The 16,362-nt window shown below is 46.0% G+C and overlaps 1 protein-coding gene across 1 annotated transcript in view; it reads right to left on the bottom strand.

The window, feature by feature from the left end:
• TRIM71 (tripartite motif containing 71) overlaps window positions 1–11,870 on the bottom strand; it is a 53,598-nt gene extending 41,728 nt beyond the window's left edge. Inside the window, exon 1 of the mRNA XM_061997308.1 lies at window positions 10,998–11,870. Coding sequence (XP_061853292.1) covers window positions 10,998–11,870 — 873 coding nt within the window. The remainder of the gene's footprint in view (window positions 1–10,997) is intronic.
• Between the last annotated feature and the right edge of the window lie 4,492 nt (window positions 11,871–16,362).

Raw genomic sequence — 16,362 nt, 5'->3', positions numbered from 1 at the left:
GCCAAATGAGCCAGCTGAGTAAGTCCTCCACACAAAGTTTTTGTGGATAGTCAAGCAAATTGGAAACCAATTAAAGTAAAGCTAGTGAGTCATTATAGAAGTCATTTAGGGTGTTTGTGGTCCTTTCTTAGATAAACTCAATTGCTTGCAGTACTTAAGTACTGAGATGCAAAATTAAAACAACCGAAAGAATGGTTCAAGGCGATTTTTCTTTATTCCAGTCTGTAGACTTAACATTAAAACCAATACTTTTAAATTAAGGTTCTCCATTTCTACTCTCAATGTAGAAAGTTTGTTGGCACTGTGGCCAAGAGACCACAATAGAAACACTAGTAAATACTCTCAGTAATCACATACTACTTGAACTCACTTTACTGACTAAGAAGCATAGGAAAAGTAATAAAAGAACTGACAAGGAAGCATTCAGGCAATAGTAGAGCCTTTGGATGTAATCCAAGTCCAAGTGTATGCCACTACAAGCTTAAGCGGCCAGAGGACCCAACTATTCCAGGCTTTGTAAAGAGATGCAGACCTTACCTATATCCAGTCAACACCAAAGGCTTGTGCAAAGGGAGATGAATATACACACTATGTTTATTTTAATTGCACTGCTTCAGAACTTCCAGCAGAACCTCTAAGTAGTTCTCTGGAAGGCTCATCTTCCGAGATCATGAAGAAGTTTTAGTTGTAGCTAGCAGCATCACATGCAGCCACCACATACATTTGCTCTCTGAAAAATATTACTTTGACAGTAAGTCACTCTGAGTGGAAGCCCTCACTACTCCTTCAGGCTCATGTGAATATTGCCTTCAAAGTTTTCCACTTGTCTTTGGTACAAAGAAGTTAGGCTGCTACTGTTTAGAGAGTAACAGTTCAGATTCAGAGGTACTTACTGAACTACTTTTTGACAAGCTGCAAAGATGGAATAACATCACCTTTGCCAGAAAGGCAGTTACACAAAGATAAAATCATGTTTGTTTTGACAAGTCACAGTTATCTAAAACTTATCCTATCAAGTATGGCAAAATTGTATGCATTTGTATGCAATCTATCTGAGTCCTTGAAAAAAATAAGCAATGTTAGAAGGCAGCAAGAGCTAAAATGAAACAACACTGTCAGATGAAATACATGTCTAGAATGGGGAAAAGCAGACCACACCTTCATTTTAATAACAACCTAACAATTCCTAATTCTAACCTTATCAATGCTTCCATGATATCGGAGGGTGTGTGAGGAGGGTTTACATCAACCTCCTCACTTAACTGTACTAAGTACAAAAGGGAAAGAAGCAGGAAGAGCATTACATCTTCCCACTGTTAGCATTTTATCAAGTATAAGAGCTGCAGTGGGAAAACTGAGACCTCATTGTTCCTGTAATTCTCTTGTATTTCATCTTTTTAATTCCCTAAAGTTTTGTTGTTCTTTAGTTTGGTTTCATTTCTTTCAGGGTAGAATTTGCTTCAGAGCACTGCCTGACATTTCCAGTTCTGAATATAAGTTTTGTTGTTGCTGTTATTTTTTTCATAACCTATCCCTCCTCCTCCCAAAATATTTGCCCATCCATTTTAATGCCTTTAACAGAAGTTGACACCAAATACATTCTGTTGGAACACTGTTGTGACATTACAGCTAGTTCTACAGTAACTACATAGTGGAAAAATTAAGTTTTTCACTCATTCTGTCTAATGTTCAGTCAAGTCAATATGATACAATAGATAATTTAGTTATCTGTACAATAGTTTCTAGAACTTGGAAGCATTTCAGTGGGAAAAATCACACTTTTCGTTTTCCCTATAAATTAGCATTGTTCTCTGAAAGGAGGTGGCTCTCAAAAACTTGAGCTGGCTTGCTTATCTGCCATCAATTAAAGAAAAATGGTTTCCAGTTTGCTCATCCAGTCACAAAAATATGTGCCTAGGACACATTCAGCTGGCTCATTTGGCAACTAGTTTCTTACAGAGAAGTCATGCCTTTCTCAAGTAACATCCTTGTATGGATCAAGTATTCTTGAAATTTGAGTGACTTTGTCTAGCAGCCTGCAGACCCCCTTCACGCTCCAACTTCAATGTATTAAGTCTCCAGTGCCTTTGGGCACACCATATATAGCTGTGGAGGCGGGGTGTGCTGCAGGGGGTGAAATTTAACTCTTTGCCAGCATTGCTTTTAAAGGGAAAAAAAGAAGGCTTGGAGGCATGATGATTCTTGCCATTGTCTTGAGTTTTTCTTCCAAGTAATAAACTTAATTTGCCTCACACTTGAACTTACTAAAACACTGTAGAATTATGTAGGTGACTTCTAAACCACAGAAAGACATAGCAACAGCAAGCCCCTCAAAGCTACCTGATCTCTTACACCTGAAACGGAACAGGGACCAGCAATTCACAGACCACACCACCAAACCTTCACAGACACAGAGGTGTTCTCTAGGACCTTGATGTAGCACTAGGTTGGATTACAAAGCTTCAAGGCATTCATAATGTAGACAGTTTTCAAGCTTTGCTTGCACCAAAGATTTAAGGCTAAAGATTTTTATACTGTGCACTTAACTGGCTTGACAGTATGAATGGCATGAATAATAAGAACCACTGAAGTCAAGGGGGAGGGAAAAGGGGAGGATTTGAAGTTTGATAGCTGACATTTCCCTCTAAATAGTAGTTTGTCTTTTGTTAACCAAGAGCAACTGAACAAAAGGCTGTATAAAAATTAGTGTTCTAGCATAGTCTGCCACTCTAGACAGCAAGTACCTAAACATTCAAATAAAACCCACAAAAACCAAAACACAACAGGACATGGCAAAGAAAGCAACAAGCTCTAATGTTATCATTTGAGAATCCCCTTGAAGCTCAATTTCTGAATGTCAGATCCCTAGCAGCTATTTAATCTAGCCAAACAGCATTTGGGGGTCCTCTACAATAGCTTAGCTAGGGAAAGGCAACATTTACAGTAGCTGGCAGTTTATAAAAAACATTGGCTATCCACAAAATGCACGGAATGGGCCCATAATACAAACTTCTAGAAAATATAAGGTTTAGCAAACTGGACAAAATACCTTCAAATATTTTGGTTATGCAGAGACCTACATTAAGGGAAAATGATGCAACACAAGTTTAGCTTATTACCTTCAGCTCAAAGAACCCTTCCATCCCCTGCCCCGAAAAACCAAGATTCAAGGGCAGGTAGTCCTGGAAAGTACTGGTACCGAGAGCATCCCTTAGTGATTACTTGTGTGATATTTTTAAAGATATCAGAGTCACAAACAAGAGTGAGCTCTAGAACTACTGAAGTAACAACAGGACAACAGTAGCCTTTGGTTGGATTAATCTGTACATTCCAGAAGCAAGTTTAAAAATCTTTCACATTTCCACTATAGTGCTGGAGACCTACCTCTTGGTCCTCAATTTTGAACAGTCAACTCTGAAAAATTACTTCCACCCAAGGCTAGGCAAGACAAGTTTAGAGATTACCTCAAATTCCTTACCCACTGCTGGAAGGTGAATCGTTTTCTCCAAGTCAGCACCAGCGCAGAAGCATTTAGGACAAAGTATGCAGAATCATAAAACAATATGCTTCTCATTTTAAGCTTCCAGTTCAAGTCTTAGTCACTTGAAAAAAAGTATTTCACCTATGTATGTAGGAAAAATGCTGACTAAACATCATCCTATCCAACAAACTCACCATCTGAGGCTTTAGAAATGCATGTTATACACTCAAGTGAAATAACAGGTATGGAGGTCTTATTTCTTACAGCTGAACATGTAACTGAATTCTTTTGGAGCATCAGTATGGCACACATCCACAGCACAGCAGAGTAGGACAGCACAGGTCCCTTCCAACCTTTAAGATTCTGTGATTCATGATCCTCATATGTGGGTAAAGATTTTTTTACTCCTTTTCATAATGAATAGCTAGAGCATTCAAAGCTGGTGAGCATTTTTAGTCTTTAAGTAATGTTACTATGTATGGACTCCGTAGTTGAAAATGCTACTTTGTTGAAGGCTGATAAAGAGGAAGAATAGCCCAAGAGTCAAAAGAACTTCAGGATTTAAGTTCTACTTCTGTATTTCTGTGTGACTTGATCTAGGTGGACCTGGTTTTAGCAGGGGAGTTGGACTAGATGATCTCTAAAAAGTCCCTTCCAAGCCCTACCATTCTATGATTTGCCACATACTGTTTCTCCTCTTTAAGGTGTGAAAGAGGAAGAGAGGAAGTTATCTAAAGTGATATCACATATTAAAGAAGCTTTTGAACCAAGTCAGAAAACAGCAGGTAGCATAGCTCCCATTCTTTAACATGGTTTTGTTCTATTCCCGTGACTTTCAAAACCGATTTGAATGCATAAGCACAATTTGTCAGAATACCAAACCCATGCCACCCACATAGTCCTTCAACAAGCACAAGCAGGGAAAACAGAAAACAACTCATGGAAGGAACTGCAACTGAGCCAGTTACAACATGGACATATGGCTAATATATTTTTAGGATGAGGGACATCCATTCATTATATTAACCAATACTTGCATTGCCACGTAGTCGTCCCCTTCCCATCCAGTATTTCTGCACTTCAATTAAGACTCAGAATGACAGGGTAAAAGCATTATTAAAAATTATGTACTACATAGTTATGATCCAAGATTATATTTGTAACTGCTCTATTGAAAGTGGATTTATAGCAAGAGACAATAAAAACCCCTCTGATGAAATCTTATCTGTGGTAAGTCAGTCTTGCATTCAGAGCATTGTTCATGCAGCTCAAGATCTGTGCTCTCAACACATCACAATTCTTTGTCTGATGCAAAGACACCAGCAACTTTGCAGGAAGGAAGGGAGTATGGGAGGAGAACTAGGAAGAGATGGGGTCAAGACAGTATTGAAAGAGGAATGATACCTTCTTAACTTTAAAAAGAGAGGAACTAGGTAGTTTTCCTCTAAGGAAGCATGGTCTAGTAAGCATGTTTACATGCTCTGGAGATATAGCTGAAGGGAGAAACTCCCTTCACGATGCAAGATTTCATCACTACATTGAAGCAAAGATTCAGTCAGATCTTCTATTCAAGTTACGAGAGGTGCTTCATGACAATAGTTCTTGCAAACTGAAGTTAAAGAAAGTTCTTGGTAACAGTAGACTAGTTTCATGTCTACTTATTGTATATGTATCTCCAGCCCAGTTTTCAGAGATCTCGCAGGTCTATGCTGCAGCCGGCAAGTTTCTACTGTATTGATACTGGTGCTTTTTCAAAAGATGGTCTTTAAAGTGAAACACAGTCCGTAAAAGTTGCCTGAACAGACATGGCATTTCTGTTTCTTCCAATTTTACCCACTGGAAACTATCTGAAGTCACATTTAATTAGGCCAGTAGTGTAATGACATCACATTATCACCAGGAAGAAAAAAAGCAACACAATTGTTGTATGTATTCTAAAATGTTAAGAGCTTTTTATCATTAGCCACAGCAAAGCAGGAGAGAGTAGGTGATGTTGATTCTGTCCAGTATGTTTTAAACCCAAAGCTTTCTCTCACAAGAGAAGCAGTTGAACAAAATATTTTTATATACATGGAAGAACCAGGAGCTAAAGCCATGCTGGGGAAGGGGCAGATAAAAGGAAAGTAAGGCAGAATAATCTAAGAGGTCCCCTATTTAGCACCAGATACCTGAATGTTAGTACTTTAAGTGTGAAATTAGATATTAAACCCCTTCATTCTAAAGATGTTCAGTCCACATACAGACAAAATTCACCATCCTGCTTTCTTCGCCAATTAAAGTCCCAAAAGTGTCATAATTTAAGTATTACCTTCAGATTGGGCACCTGCATGTGCATTTGGTATCAGATGACAAAAGACAGTATGATAAGGAAGAATTAGTATAAACAAGTAGATGCAGTTTCTTACAGATAAATTAATACTTCCAGTATATACATAAGAGTTCATACACACATTCTCCTCTAAAGCTGAAACTACAACAGCCACAACAGCAAGCCAAACACAATAAGGCAAAACATGCACTCCTAGAAGTTTTGGCCTCTAAATGAAATTATTAAAACCCCTAACCATTAGAAAAAACATTTAGTAAGAGGAACAGCAAGTGCCTGCATCACATTTGTATCACATACTGCAGTTTCACATAAATAGCCCTTGAGCAAGAGACACAGAAGTGGGGACATGGGCATATTCCCTTTGTATCAGCCAGCTGTTTTAGGACACAGGGATGGACAGCATTAAAAGCACCATGGAGTAAAGCTCAAGCATTTGGCAGTGATGGCAAGCCATTACACAAAAGGGACTATATCTAACCTACTCTTCCTTCCTAGTCACGCTATTCCCCCTTTTCCCTCATATCAGTTTGGTTTGGGTCACATTCCTCTGCAATCTGAGCAAATTTACACCCATTTTAAAATAAATTAAGGAAGCTGTCACATTAAACAAGTTAGATTAGTTCACAGAAGTACCTCCCAAGTTCACATAACCAAGCCCAGTCAGAACAGAGGAAAAAGGGAGATACCATTATTTGAGTAGTCTGAGACAGCTTGCTTCCTACTGTGAAATGAGGGCTTCACCTTTCATTAGAGGAGCTTAGGTATAAATTCAATCAGCAAATTTAGCCAAAGTACCAGGTAAGTAGCTCCCAGTTCAGCTGACAGTTTGAATGCCCTCCCCAATACAGACACAAGCCTTCAAAAGTTGCATCTTTTATAATGTATACAGTATACTTCTATACTGTACGACAAGACAGAGGAGTATAATTTTTTTCAGTCTGAAAAGATCATAAATTCAGGGATATATGCAACTCCAGAATTCAATGTAGCAACTTAATTTTAGCCAGTCTTGTCCACATGCACCAACATTCCCATGAGACATTTCGACTCACTGATGCAGCAACAAACTTTTGAGTTTGTGAATTAATCACTAAAGAACCTGACCAAAGCCAGAACTGATGCAAACAAAAGGAAGGAACAGTGTGGCTAAGGGCAAAGGGAGAAAGAACTTTAATGTCCTTTCTTGCCCTGGGGGGAGGGTGGGAACTGTAGTGCTACAGGGTTTTGCCTTGTAATCTGTGAGTCATTTCTAAAATGGAATCTGTAAAGCAATATGAGAACTAGGGGGTCACAGACCATTAAGTTGACTGAATCTAGCAACTCCACACTTTCCCCAGAAAGTGTTAGAAGTCTGCTATTGAATCACCAAGTGATACTAAAGCTGGGAGCTGGCATAGAGGAAACCCCACATTATTTAACTTCAGACTTATAGCCCTTTTCACTTTCTGCAATAGACCCACTTGAATCTAGGTAGTTTATCTATGCAAGCCAAGTATCCTACAGCTGTTCTAACATTTTCTTAGCATCTGGCTTAGTTTGCAACCTGTTATTGAGAATTCTATGGAAAAAAAAGGTGCTCCTTCAGTCAGAGGTGAGACAATCAAGTACACTTTAACACACTAGTTAGCATATCTGAATTCATTATGGATAAGACCAAAAGTAAAACCTTTTCCACACCTGAAGTCCAGGTCTATGATGAAAACATCTACTTACTAGTGTAACATTGGTAAGTTTATCCATACAACACACACAGTCACACAGGAAAAAAACTCAACAAACGGTGTTGGACATATTACTACATTTGTAAATGCTTGGAAGCATTTGACTTAAGATTAAGCACTTCCCTTGCTAGCCTGACAGCATTTTACCTCAAGACAGCAATATTCCAAATGGCAAGCAACTCGAATGAGTTTCAACAGCAACAAAAGAATAGCTTTTGCCTTCCCCCACCCCCATGCCCACAGAAAGTTTACTTTCCTTCCATGCACTGTTGCAGTACTTCCAGGCACTAGCCACCCTGAAAACTGTTCAGAAGTTTACTTTTAATGTTTGCCACTACAATAACAGTAAACGTTTTCTGCTGTCAGTGACTTTATGTACTGGTGGCACACAGATTACTATAGTTTGCATGAGTCAACAGCTCAATTGAGACTAGAACCAACTCAACTAAAGAGAGACTGCTCCACACATCCCAGTAAAGAGGGGAAGCCTCCATTTCTCTGCATTGAAAGAACAACTACCTTGATCTTATCTTGCAAATTTATATATGTAGTCTTGTTTTGAGACCTGGGACATCCAGCAAGAAAACACCCATAGTGCCATTTCCCTCCTCACTTGAGGGAGTCTCAAAATGGGGGCAAGGAGGAAAAATTAAGGAGAAGAGTCAGTACTTCCCAGAAGAGGAAAGGTAAGAACAGAACTAAAGGTAACAAGCAAAAATGTTGGAAGGATTAGAGTATATTCTAGGCAAGGAGGTAGAAAATAAGGTAGTCGGCTGCTTTGGCTCAGAAAAGCCTCAGAGACAGGGTCATAGTCAAATGCCTCATAACCAATCTCAAACAGGACAAGGAAGATACATCCCAGGGAAGGAGAACTTCACATTCAAGAGAACTACCTTCTAACAGCTTGCAGATGAGATCTTTCTGTGCTCAAACTTACCCAGATGACACCAGCCTGAGGGAATATCCTGCTCTGTCATCAGCTTTTCCCACTTATATACTTAATCAGAGTTTACAACTACTAATATTAAGGTTTCAAGCTTCCATTCCAGTCTTGCATTTTAGGATTATTTTTCACTATTAGACAGCCAAACAAAGTATTTAGGGCATCACTTAAGTACTCTCTTGGAAAGCTTCCTTTCTATTATTGTTCCTTTTATGAGGCTCTAAATAGCATTCTTAGAATTAACCAAGCAATAACCCTCACAGTTTTGCAGTCACCCTTTCTCAAAAAGAGTACACTTCACCCACATTTTTAGTGAAAGTGACAAAGATTTACAGGGTGTGACTAGGGCAAAACAGTTTAGTCTCTCCCAAAAGTTTCCCCTAGAGTGAATAATAAATACTTGCAAATACTCATCAGGCACAGCCACATTAAGGAACCACCACACCTCACTAATCAAGACCAGTAGTAGATCATTAATTCCCAAAATAAGACTTTCTCAACAGGAGCTAAGGGCTTGAAAACACTCACTTGTTTTAAAACAATTTTTAGGTCTACAGGACACAAGGACACCCAAAATCAGTCCTTAAGAGACAGTCTTTTCAAAGTGTACTGTTTAAAACAAAATTAGTTACATCAAATGAACTAACGTTATTTTAGAAGATACTTGTAGAAAAGCTGTAGAGTTTAAAGCAAAGCTAAAATATATTTTTTTCTTTGCAATTTAAGCTTTAAAGTCCACAGAATACCTTGGAGCTCCTGTCCCAGCTACTCTTCATCAAGCAGCAGAGAATATAACCACTTTAGAAGCTGGATATGCTACACTACAGCCAACAGCCCATCATTTAGTTTTACATACTTGAACAAGAGGTTTTGTCACACTGAGAACACAAAAACTAGAAGCCTTTTAGTCCACATCTCAAGTCCAAAGTTATACTCTGAAACAAATGCAGAAATACTTCTTTATCAGCTTATTAATAACAACCACCACAATTTCATTCTGACATTCAGTATTACTCATGTTCTTCAGGAAGCCCACTACAAGGAGATACTTAGATACAACAAAAAGCTGTAAGAAGTCCAATGCCACCAGGCAGCTGTTTTGTGTTTTTTGTTTATTTTCTATTTCCTTGCCCCTCAAGCACACCCCACCAACACCACTCAAAGGTTTTTCTTTTTCCACCAAAATTTGTACCTTATTCTCTGACACTAGTAACTTTAAGAAACAAGAAAAGCTCCGGAAGAGCATTCTATAAAGCTGTTTCAGAGATATAGTGGCATTAAAGTTGATAGGAAAAGTGTCCTTTCAAACAAAAAAGGCATCACAAAAGACAAAGGCATCACAGCACTAAGCATCACAGAAAACTCTTGTAGAACCCTGTCCTCAAGGCAGGTTTGTCCCCTGAAGCAGCTTGTTGTGCTGTCCAGTTTAATACTGGGAGGGAACTACCTCCAACACTCAAGTTACTGGAAAATTCCAGTAAAATCCCTCCCATTGACCCCCAGAGCAGAACGGGTTGGGAGTGGCAGGGCGACAGCAAACGTCCATTTTCCCATTGCAGATGAAAAATCTAAGTTTCAAACTATCACAGCAAGAAACTATGCTCAATGAAACTTACGACACTTTCAGTACATTTTGAAGCTGCAGCCTCTTCTCAAGCTATGAAACAATACTTTGGACTGTCAAACAAAATTTGTGAGCAAAGCACTTCAAATTAAGAGCAGGTAAAGCAAGTTCTCATTTTCCTATCAGTAGTGTTTTCGTTTGCACTAAAGAGAAGGCTAAAATATTATCCAAGAGCAAGATATGTATCTGCCATAGCAAAGGGTGAAAAACTTTGCTGACTACATTGAAATAAAAGAAAAAAAACTACCAAACAACCAACTAGCGTCTTTTCTTTGTTACAGTTATCTTCCCTCCCTATGTATTTGGTTTGTTTCCTTTCTTGGCTGGGTCATACGCTAAACACGACACAGAGCTGACTCCACGAAGGAACTTTAACTTTGCACTAGGAACATCGGGGCTTGGGGGAGACCGCACTTTTCGCGCTGGCATCTCTGCGCTTTTGCTGCGCTGATAAGCTCCCTCAGAAAGGCAGCAGCGCCCGCAGTAGCCCGGTGCCCCGGCCGCGGTTTCCCGCCACCCACGTCCCGGGACAGTAGCTCCCACGCCTCGCGACGGGCCCCTTCGGCTCCCACTGCCTCCTCCCGGGCGTCGGAGCGGAGCGCCCGGCCGGAGTAAGGTGCCCGGGGTCGCCTCCCGCACTCCCTCCCTTCCCCCGGCCTGTTAGCGGCTCCTGTCCCGCACCAGTCGCTGGCAGGGCGGCCGCCCGAGCCCACCCCCGGCCGCCCGGCAAGACCCGCGCGCCCCAGCGGGCGGAGTAGCCGCGGCCGATGCCCGACACCGCCCGCCCCCGAGGGCCGGCCCGGCCGCCACGAGGGTGCCGAGAGCCCTCTGGCGCCGGCGAGGGGCGGGAGCACGGCCGCCCCCTCCATCCCTCCCTCCCGCGCCGCGCACCCGCTCACCTCGTCGTCGTGGTGCTGGCAGTAGCTGGCCCGGTCGGGAAAGACGGAGAGGATGTTGTAGGGCGAGGCAGGGTAGGGCGGGCTGAGGGCGAGCGGCGCGGTGGGGCCAGCGGCGGGGCCGGTAGCGGCGGCGAAGCGTTCGATGAAGTGGTCCTTGGTGAGGCGGACGCGCTGGTGCGCCCGCACGCAGTTGTCGCACAGGTGCTCCTGGCAGTCGAGGCAGCGAGAGCTGGCGGCGTTGCCCTCGTCGCAGGAGCTGCAGCGGGGCTCGCCCTGCCGGCTGTGGGGCCGCCGCAGCAGGAGCGCCGCCGAGCCGCCGCCCGAGGAGGAGGAGGACGTCGAGGAGGGCGCAGCCGAGGCGGCGGCGGCGGGCGAGTTGCCGGCGGCGCGGTGCGGCGGCGGCGGGCGGCCGTGGTGGCGGTTGTTGCTGCCGCCGCCGCCCCCTCCCGAGCCCGCGGCGGGGCCGGCCCCGGCTGCGCGGCCGTTCTTCTGCTCGTCGGCGGCGGCGGCCACGACGACGACGTCCAGCAGGTTGCTGAGGAGGAAGTTGGAGGAGGGCAGCGCGTCCATGCCCGAGGGCTCCGAGATCACCACCTTCTGGTCGCAGATGGGGCAGCGCAGTTTGAGCGAGTCCCCCGCGCCGGGGTGCCGCTGCGCCTCCAGGCACTGGCGGCAGAAGGCGTGCAGGCAGGGCAGGACGTGGAGCCGCCGCGGCGGGCCCCCGCAGGAGGAGCCGCCGCCGCCCCCGGAGGAGCTGGAGGTCTGCGAGGAGGACGAGGAGGTGGAGGAGTTGGAGGAGAGGGGAGCCGGCGAGCCGCACATCTCCTTGCACAGCGGGCAGATCTGGAAGTCGGACTCGGGAAACGAAGCCATTTGCGACGGGCCTGGCTCCCCGATGGGGGGGGTAAAAACGAATCTTCCCCTTCCTCTCACACACACACACAAAAGTGGCCAAGAAAAAAAAAAGGAGGCGGGGGGTGCTTGGAGAGAGGCGTGGGGAGAAGGTAGTTCTGCAAGCGGCTTATGAGCAAGCTGGCATCGATCAGTCGTTTTGCCAAGTGAGATCGATTGGCCGGTTTTGCAAATACGGTGTCATCGATCCGGCGGTTTGCAGGGAGCTGGATCCTCGCCTCGTACCTCACTTGCTGCCGCTACCGGGCTTGCTGCTGCGGGGGATATTTTTGGTATTAAGGTGTAGCTGTCCCGTTCTCTCTCAGCAAATGGATCCTCTCTCTTCCCTCACATGTACTTAACCCGCGATCCTCCGTTGCATTAGACAAATTGTATCGATTCCCAGATTGGTCAATACCTCACACAGTCTTCTCATTTCCCCTTTGGGTCAGCAGTTTGACAACGTGGTTTAGTTACTTGTCGTCTCCCTAAACAGAAAGTGCATGGGCGCCAATCGCCCGCTCCCCGCTGCATCCAGCAGGGACCGGACCTCTCTCTGCCCGGGCTCGGCTCCGGTTCCCACGGCCGCAGGATAGGGTCGGGGCGCCGAGGCGGCAGTGCAAGTCCCTCTTAGCCGGGCGGGGAGGACGCGGGTGAGGGGCAGCAGGGGTTTAACTCCAGTTTCGCTCTTTCTTGGGGCGTTGGGGTTTTTCCTCTTTTCCTTTAAACCTGTGCTTGTCGGGGGGGAAGGGGAAATTTCGTTTCAGTTCCCCCCTCCACTTTTGCAATCCAGAGCAGCTCTAGGAGAGAGAGAGGCACTGAAACACAGTGGCCAGGCAGACTTCTCCGGCTCTAGTCCTCCCCCGCCGACGCCTGCTCCACCACCGCATGACGGGGGGGGGGGGGATGGAAGGCGGCGTTGGTGCCCACCCCACCGGCAAAGACTCACACTGGCGGGACACAGGGGAGAAGAAGGAGGTGGGAAGGAGAAACAGGCTCCGGGAACGGCCAAGGGCAGACCCCTCTCCAGAGTCCCGGGTCCCGCCGGACGCCTTCCTTTCAGCGGGGCTTCCCGCAGCGGCCCGCCCCCCCGCCACACGCGGTGGCCGGCGGCCCAGGCGGCTTTCCCGGAGGGCGCCGGTGCCGCTCAGCGCCACGGGCTCGGCGCGGCTCGCACACGCTGCAGCGGCCGGGCAGCGGAGCAGCGGCAGGTCCCCGCCGGCCGCCCTGAATTATTCATGGGGGGTGTATTATATTCGCTTGCACAAATTGGAGCCGCTGTGCAATGCTATCCGAGAGCCCTGCGCTCGCCCCCTCCTCCTTCTCTCCGGTTCTCGCTCGCTCTGAGCCCCTGCAGCGCCTAGGATCACATTTCCTTTGTCATCTCGCCTCTTCGCGTGGTGTTTTATTGAGAAAACAAAAATAATATAAAACCCGAAGAGGGGAAGGGAGGAGGGCAAAAAAGCAACCAAATGCAAAACGCCCGCCTCCCCCGCGATCTGCCGAGCCGGAGCCCACCGGCCCCGGGGGGTCAATTAGCAGGAATTACTCACTGATGCTGCAGCACCGTCCCGGGCGGTGTGGGATCCGGGGAGAGCCATCGCGCCGGGCGCCTTTCCTCCCCTGCTTGGCGGGGGGGCGGGGGATGGAGGGGCAAAGCCGGACGGCCTGGCCCTCGGGGAAGGGTGGAAGAAGCTCAACGAACGGGGCAGCGCATGGCCCGCCTCGGCGTGGCCCGCAGGGCTGGCGGCGGCTCCGGCTCCGGCCCCGCTGCGGCCGCCGGCACTGGGGCGGCGCGGCGTGCGGGAGCCTTTTAAGCTCCGACGGCGCGGGCTGACTTCCGCCCGGCTGCGGGGGGCGGCCGGGGGGCGGTGGCGGCGGGCAGGAAACATTCGCCCTCCTCCTGCCCGACCTGCCCCCATCCGCCCACATCCAGCCCCACCGCCCCCCCAACCCCCGCGATTTTTTAATATCGCTGTTTTTGGCGCCGAGGACGCTCCACACACACCCCTTTTTGGTTTGATGCCCTTCGGCCGCGGCTCAGCCCTCCTCGCCCTTTTTCGGTTTGAGATGCGAGCGGGGCTTCGAGGCCGTTCTTTGAAAGCGTCGGGGCGTTAATGCAGCTTTAAACATTAAGTCGCTCGATTAATTGTTTTCAGGGGTGATCTCCGGCCCCTTTCCGCGCCGTGGCGGTTGCTGCCGGGTCTGTCGTGCCCGGCAGGGCTAGCCCGAGGTTTGCATCTTGCCTAGGGCAGGCAGACGTTTCCTCCCCTTTAAACTGCCGCGATGAAGTTAGCAAAAAACGAACGGCGATGCTATTTGTGCTGCTGCGAGACTCAATAAGACCGCAAACATTACTTTGTTTCAAAGAAGCGCCTCGCAACCAGCAACTGCCGAAAGGCAATTTTCGGCGGGCAGCGACCGCCCTCCTGTTTCAATGGGGTTGGTATTAGCGAGGGAGGACACATGGCATTTCACCCTTACCAAGGAGACTGGAAACGATGAAAAGTTTCAAAACGTGAAGCTGCCTTCAAGAGGGGAAAGCCAAAAAAAAAAAAATTAGGAAAAGGAATAAAATTTGGAGACAGATTTGTGAACGAAAGGATCTATAAATAGGCAAAATAAGCTCAAACCAAATTAGTGTTAAGTAATGATAATACATTTTCGAAAACACCAGGGAAAAGGAAAACTGGCTATTGCAGTAGATTGTATGGTGTTCCTCCTTTCTTTAGGCCTTAGATGTGAATAACTATTTAGGCCTTAGACTAAACACAAATAACGCTAACCTAGTTTGTCTACTTCAAAATTCAAATGTCTTTTGTCTTTTGCTGACAAGTACTAAATGCAGCAAGGAGCCATGCCTGTGAAGATCTCTCACCCAAAGCCCTTCAGAGAACGGAGAACTTGGGCACACTAATGTCCTCATTGAAGACCAAGCAGTGAGAATTGCTGATGAAGTCCACGGGGAAGCTAACACGCATTAAGTTGTAAACAAGCATGAATATTTATTATGCCCCTGAGTAGTATATTCATCTGGGAACTTGCCTTATGTATCACTAAAGGATTTGGCTCGGGGGCTGCGTTCTTTATATTACGTATCCATATGTTCACATTTGAGCACGCAGGTGAAACCCACCACAACTTTGACTAGCAAAGGTTAAAAAAAGCATTGAGCTTTGCTCGTCAGCTCCGTTTGCTTGTCCCGTGGTACCGCAGAGGGTTATGATGCTGCAGAGCTTGTCCTTTTCCCGATGAAGCCAGTTGTGAAGAACGGTAACTCTCCGAACAACAAACGCGCCGTTGATCTGTTTAGGTCTCCCAGCTAACACTTTCCACTAGCTCCTTCTGTAGGAACCGTCATCTTTTGCGTTCAGAAATATTTTAATTGAGCAGAAATTCCCAGATGCGTGTCTCCAGGCATATCTGACACCCCTGCCTTCCTCGGTGACAGCTGGTTGCTCTCCAGCTAACCAGCTGAAGAGGGAAATTCTACGCGGCCATGCTTCAAATGGTTCTAATGGGTTCCCAAGGCTACCTATATGCTACTGAAGGTCCTTTTCGCTGACAGGATCCACTGTGCTAGTGCCAAAGCTCCCAAACCTCGTTTACGACTTACACCCTCCCCGAGCTTGTAAAAGGCTATAAGCAATTCCCTGTCCCTGAACAGTGGGTCCTTATTCCCCAGCTGTCATCCTCGTATTTGAACTCCTCTGTCGTTCTGAGTCAAAGTCCTCTTTTTCTTCTCCCTCCACCACTGTCGAAGGAATGCAGCATTTTGAGGCTTCCTCTGATTATGGATGGCTTTCCATCTTTGTTGTGAAGAATGCTGAAATAAAGCTGAATATTATACTCCATTCTGAAACATTAGCTGCTGGAGCACTTGTGTGCTCCTCTACACAGCAGACAACACAGTGTGTTTTTCTGCTTGGTACGTGGACTTGGTGGGTTTCGATCCAATTAACTTATTCTGCTATTAAAAACACCCCAACCCTCAGCTCTCTTCAGATAGAGCATGGCCTCAATATATTTCATTTGTTTTCTAAGCTGACAGAGATGTGGGTGAATAACAGCATGAGGGCGATAGGTGAAGTACGAAAGGCTTCTGGTTCTTTGGTAGACAGCAGGATGAGAACTTATTTTTATGATTTTTCCCCGGGAAGCTAGTGCTTAGCATTTACCCTTTTTGTTTCTTAAAAACAAAAGAACAATAGCTATCCTGGTTAGCGGAGCTATTGTCTCCCTGTGCCAAATAAATGAAATCTCACTTGCTTACGTGAGTGTCTGAGGCATTTCTCTGCATTCTGCTGGTTCTCCTTTGTGTCACTCTGCCGAGGTTTCTCGCATTTATCCCCTTCTCCCCAGGTGTTTTTCACACCCGTTTCTCTCATCTTTCTTTTGACCTCCATTCATATGCTGTTGCTGGTCTGAATTTGAAACAGTGTATTTTGCACTAAAGGCAAACCCAGCATTTAAA

This window comes from Colius striatus, chromosome 5 (assembly GCF_028858725.1).
Source record: "Colius striatus isolate bColStr4 chromosome 5, bColStr4.1.hap1, whole genome shotgun sequence".
In the NCBI taxonomy this organism is placed as follows: Eukaryota; Metazoa; Chordata; class Aves; order Coliiformes; family Coliidae; genus Colius; species Colius striatus.
Note: the sequence above shows the minus strand (reverse complement) of the source record. Positions and strands in the feature narration are given on the sequence as shown.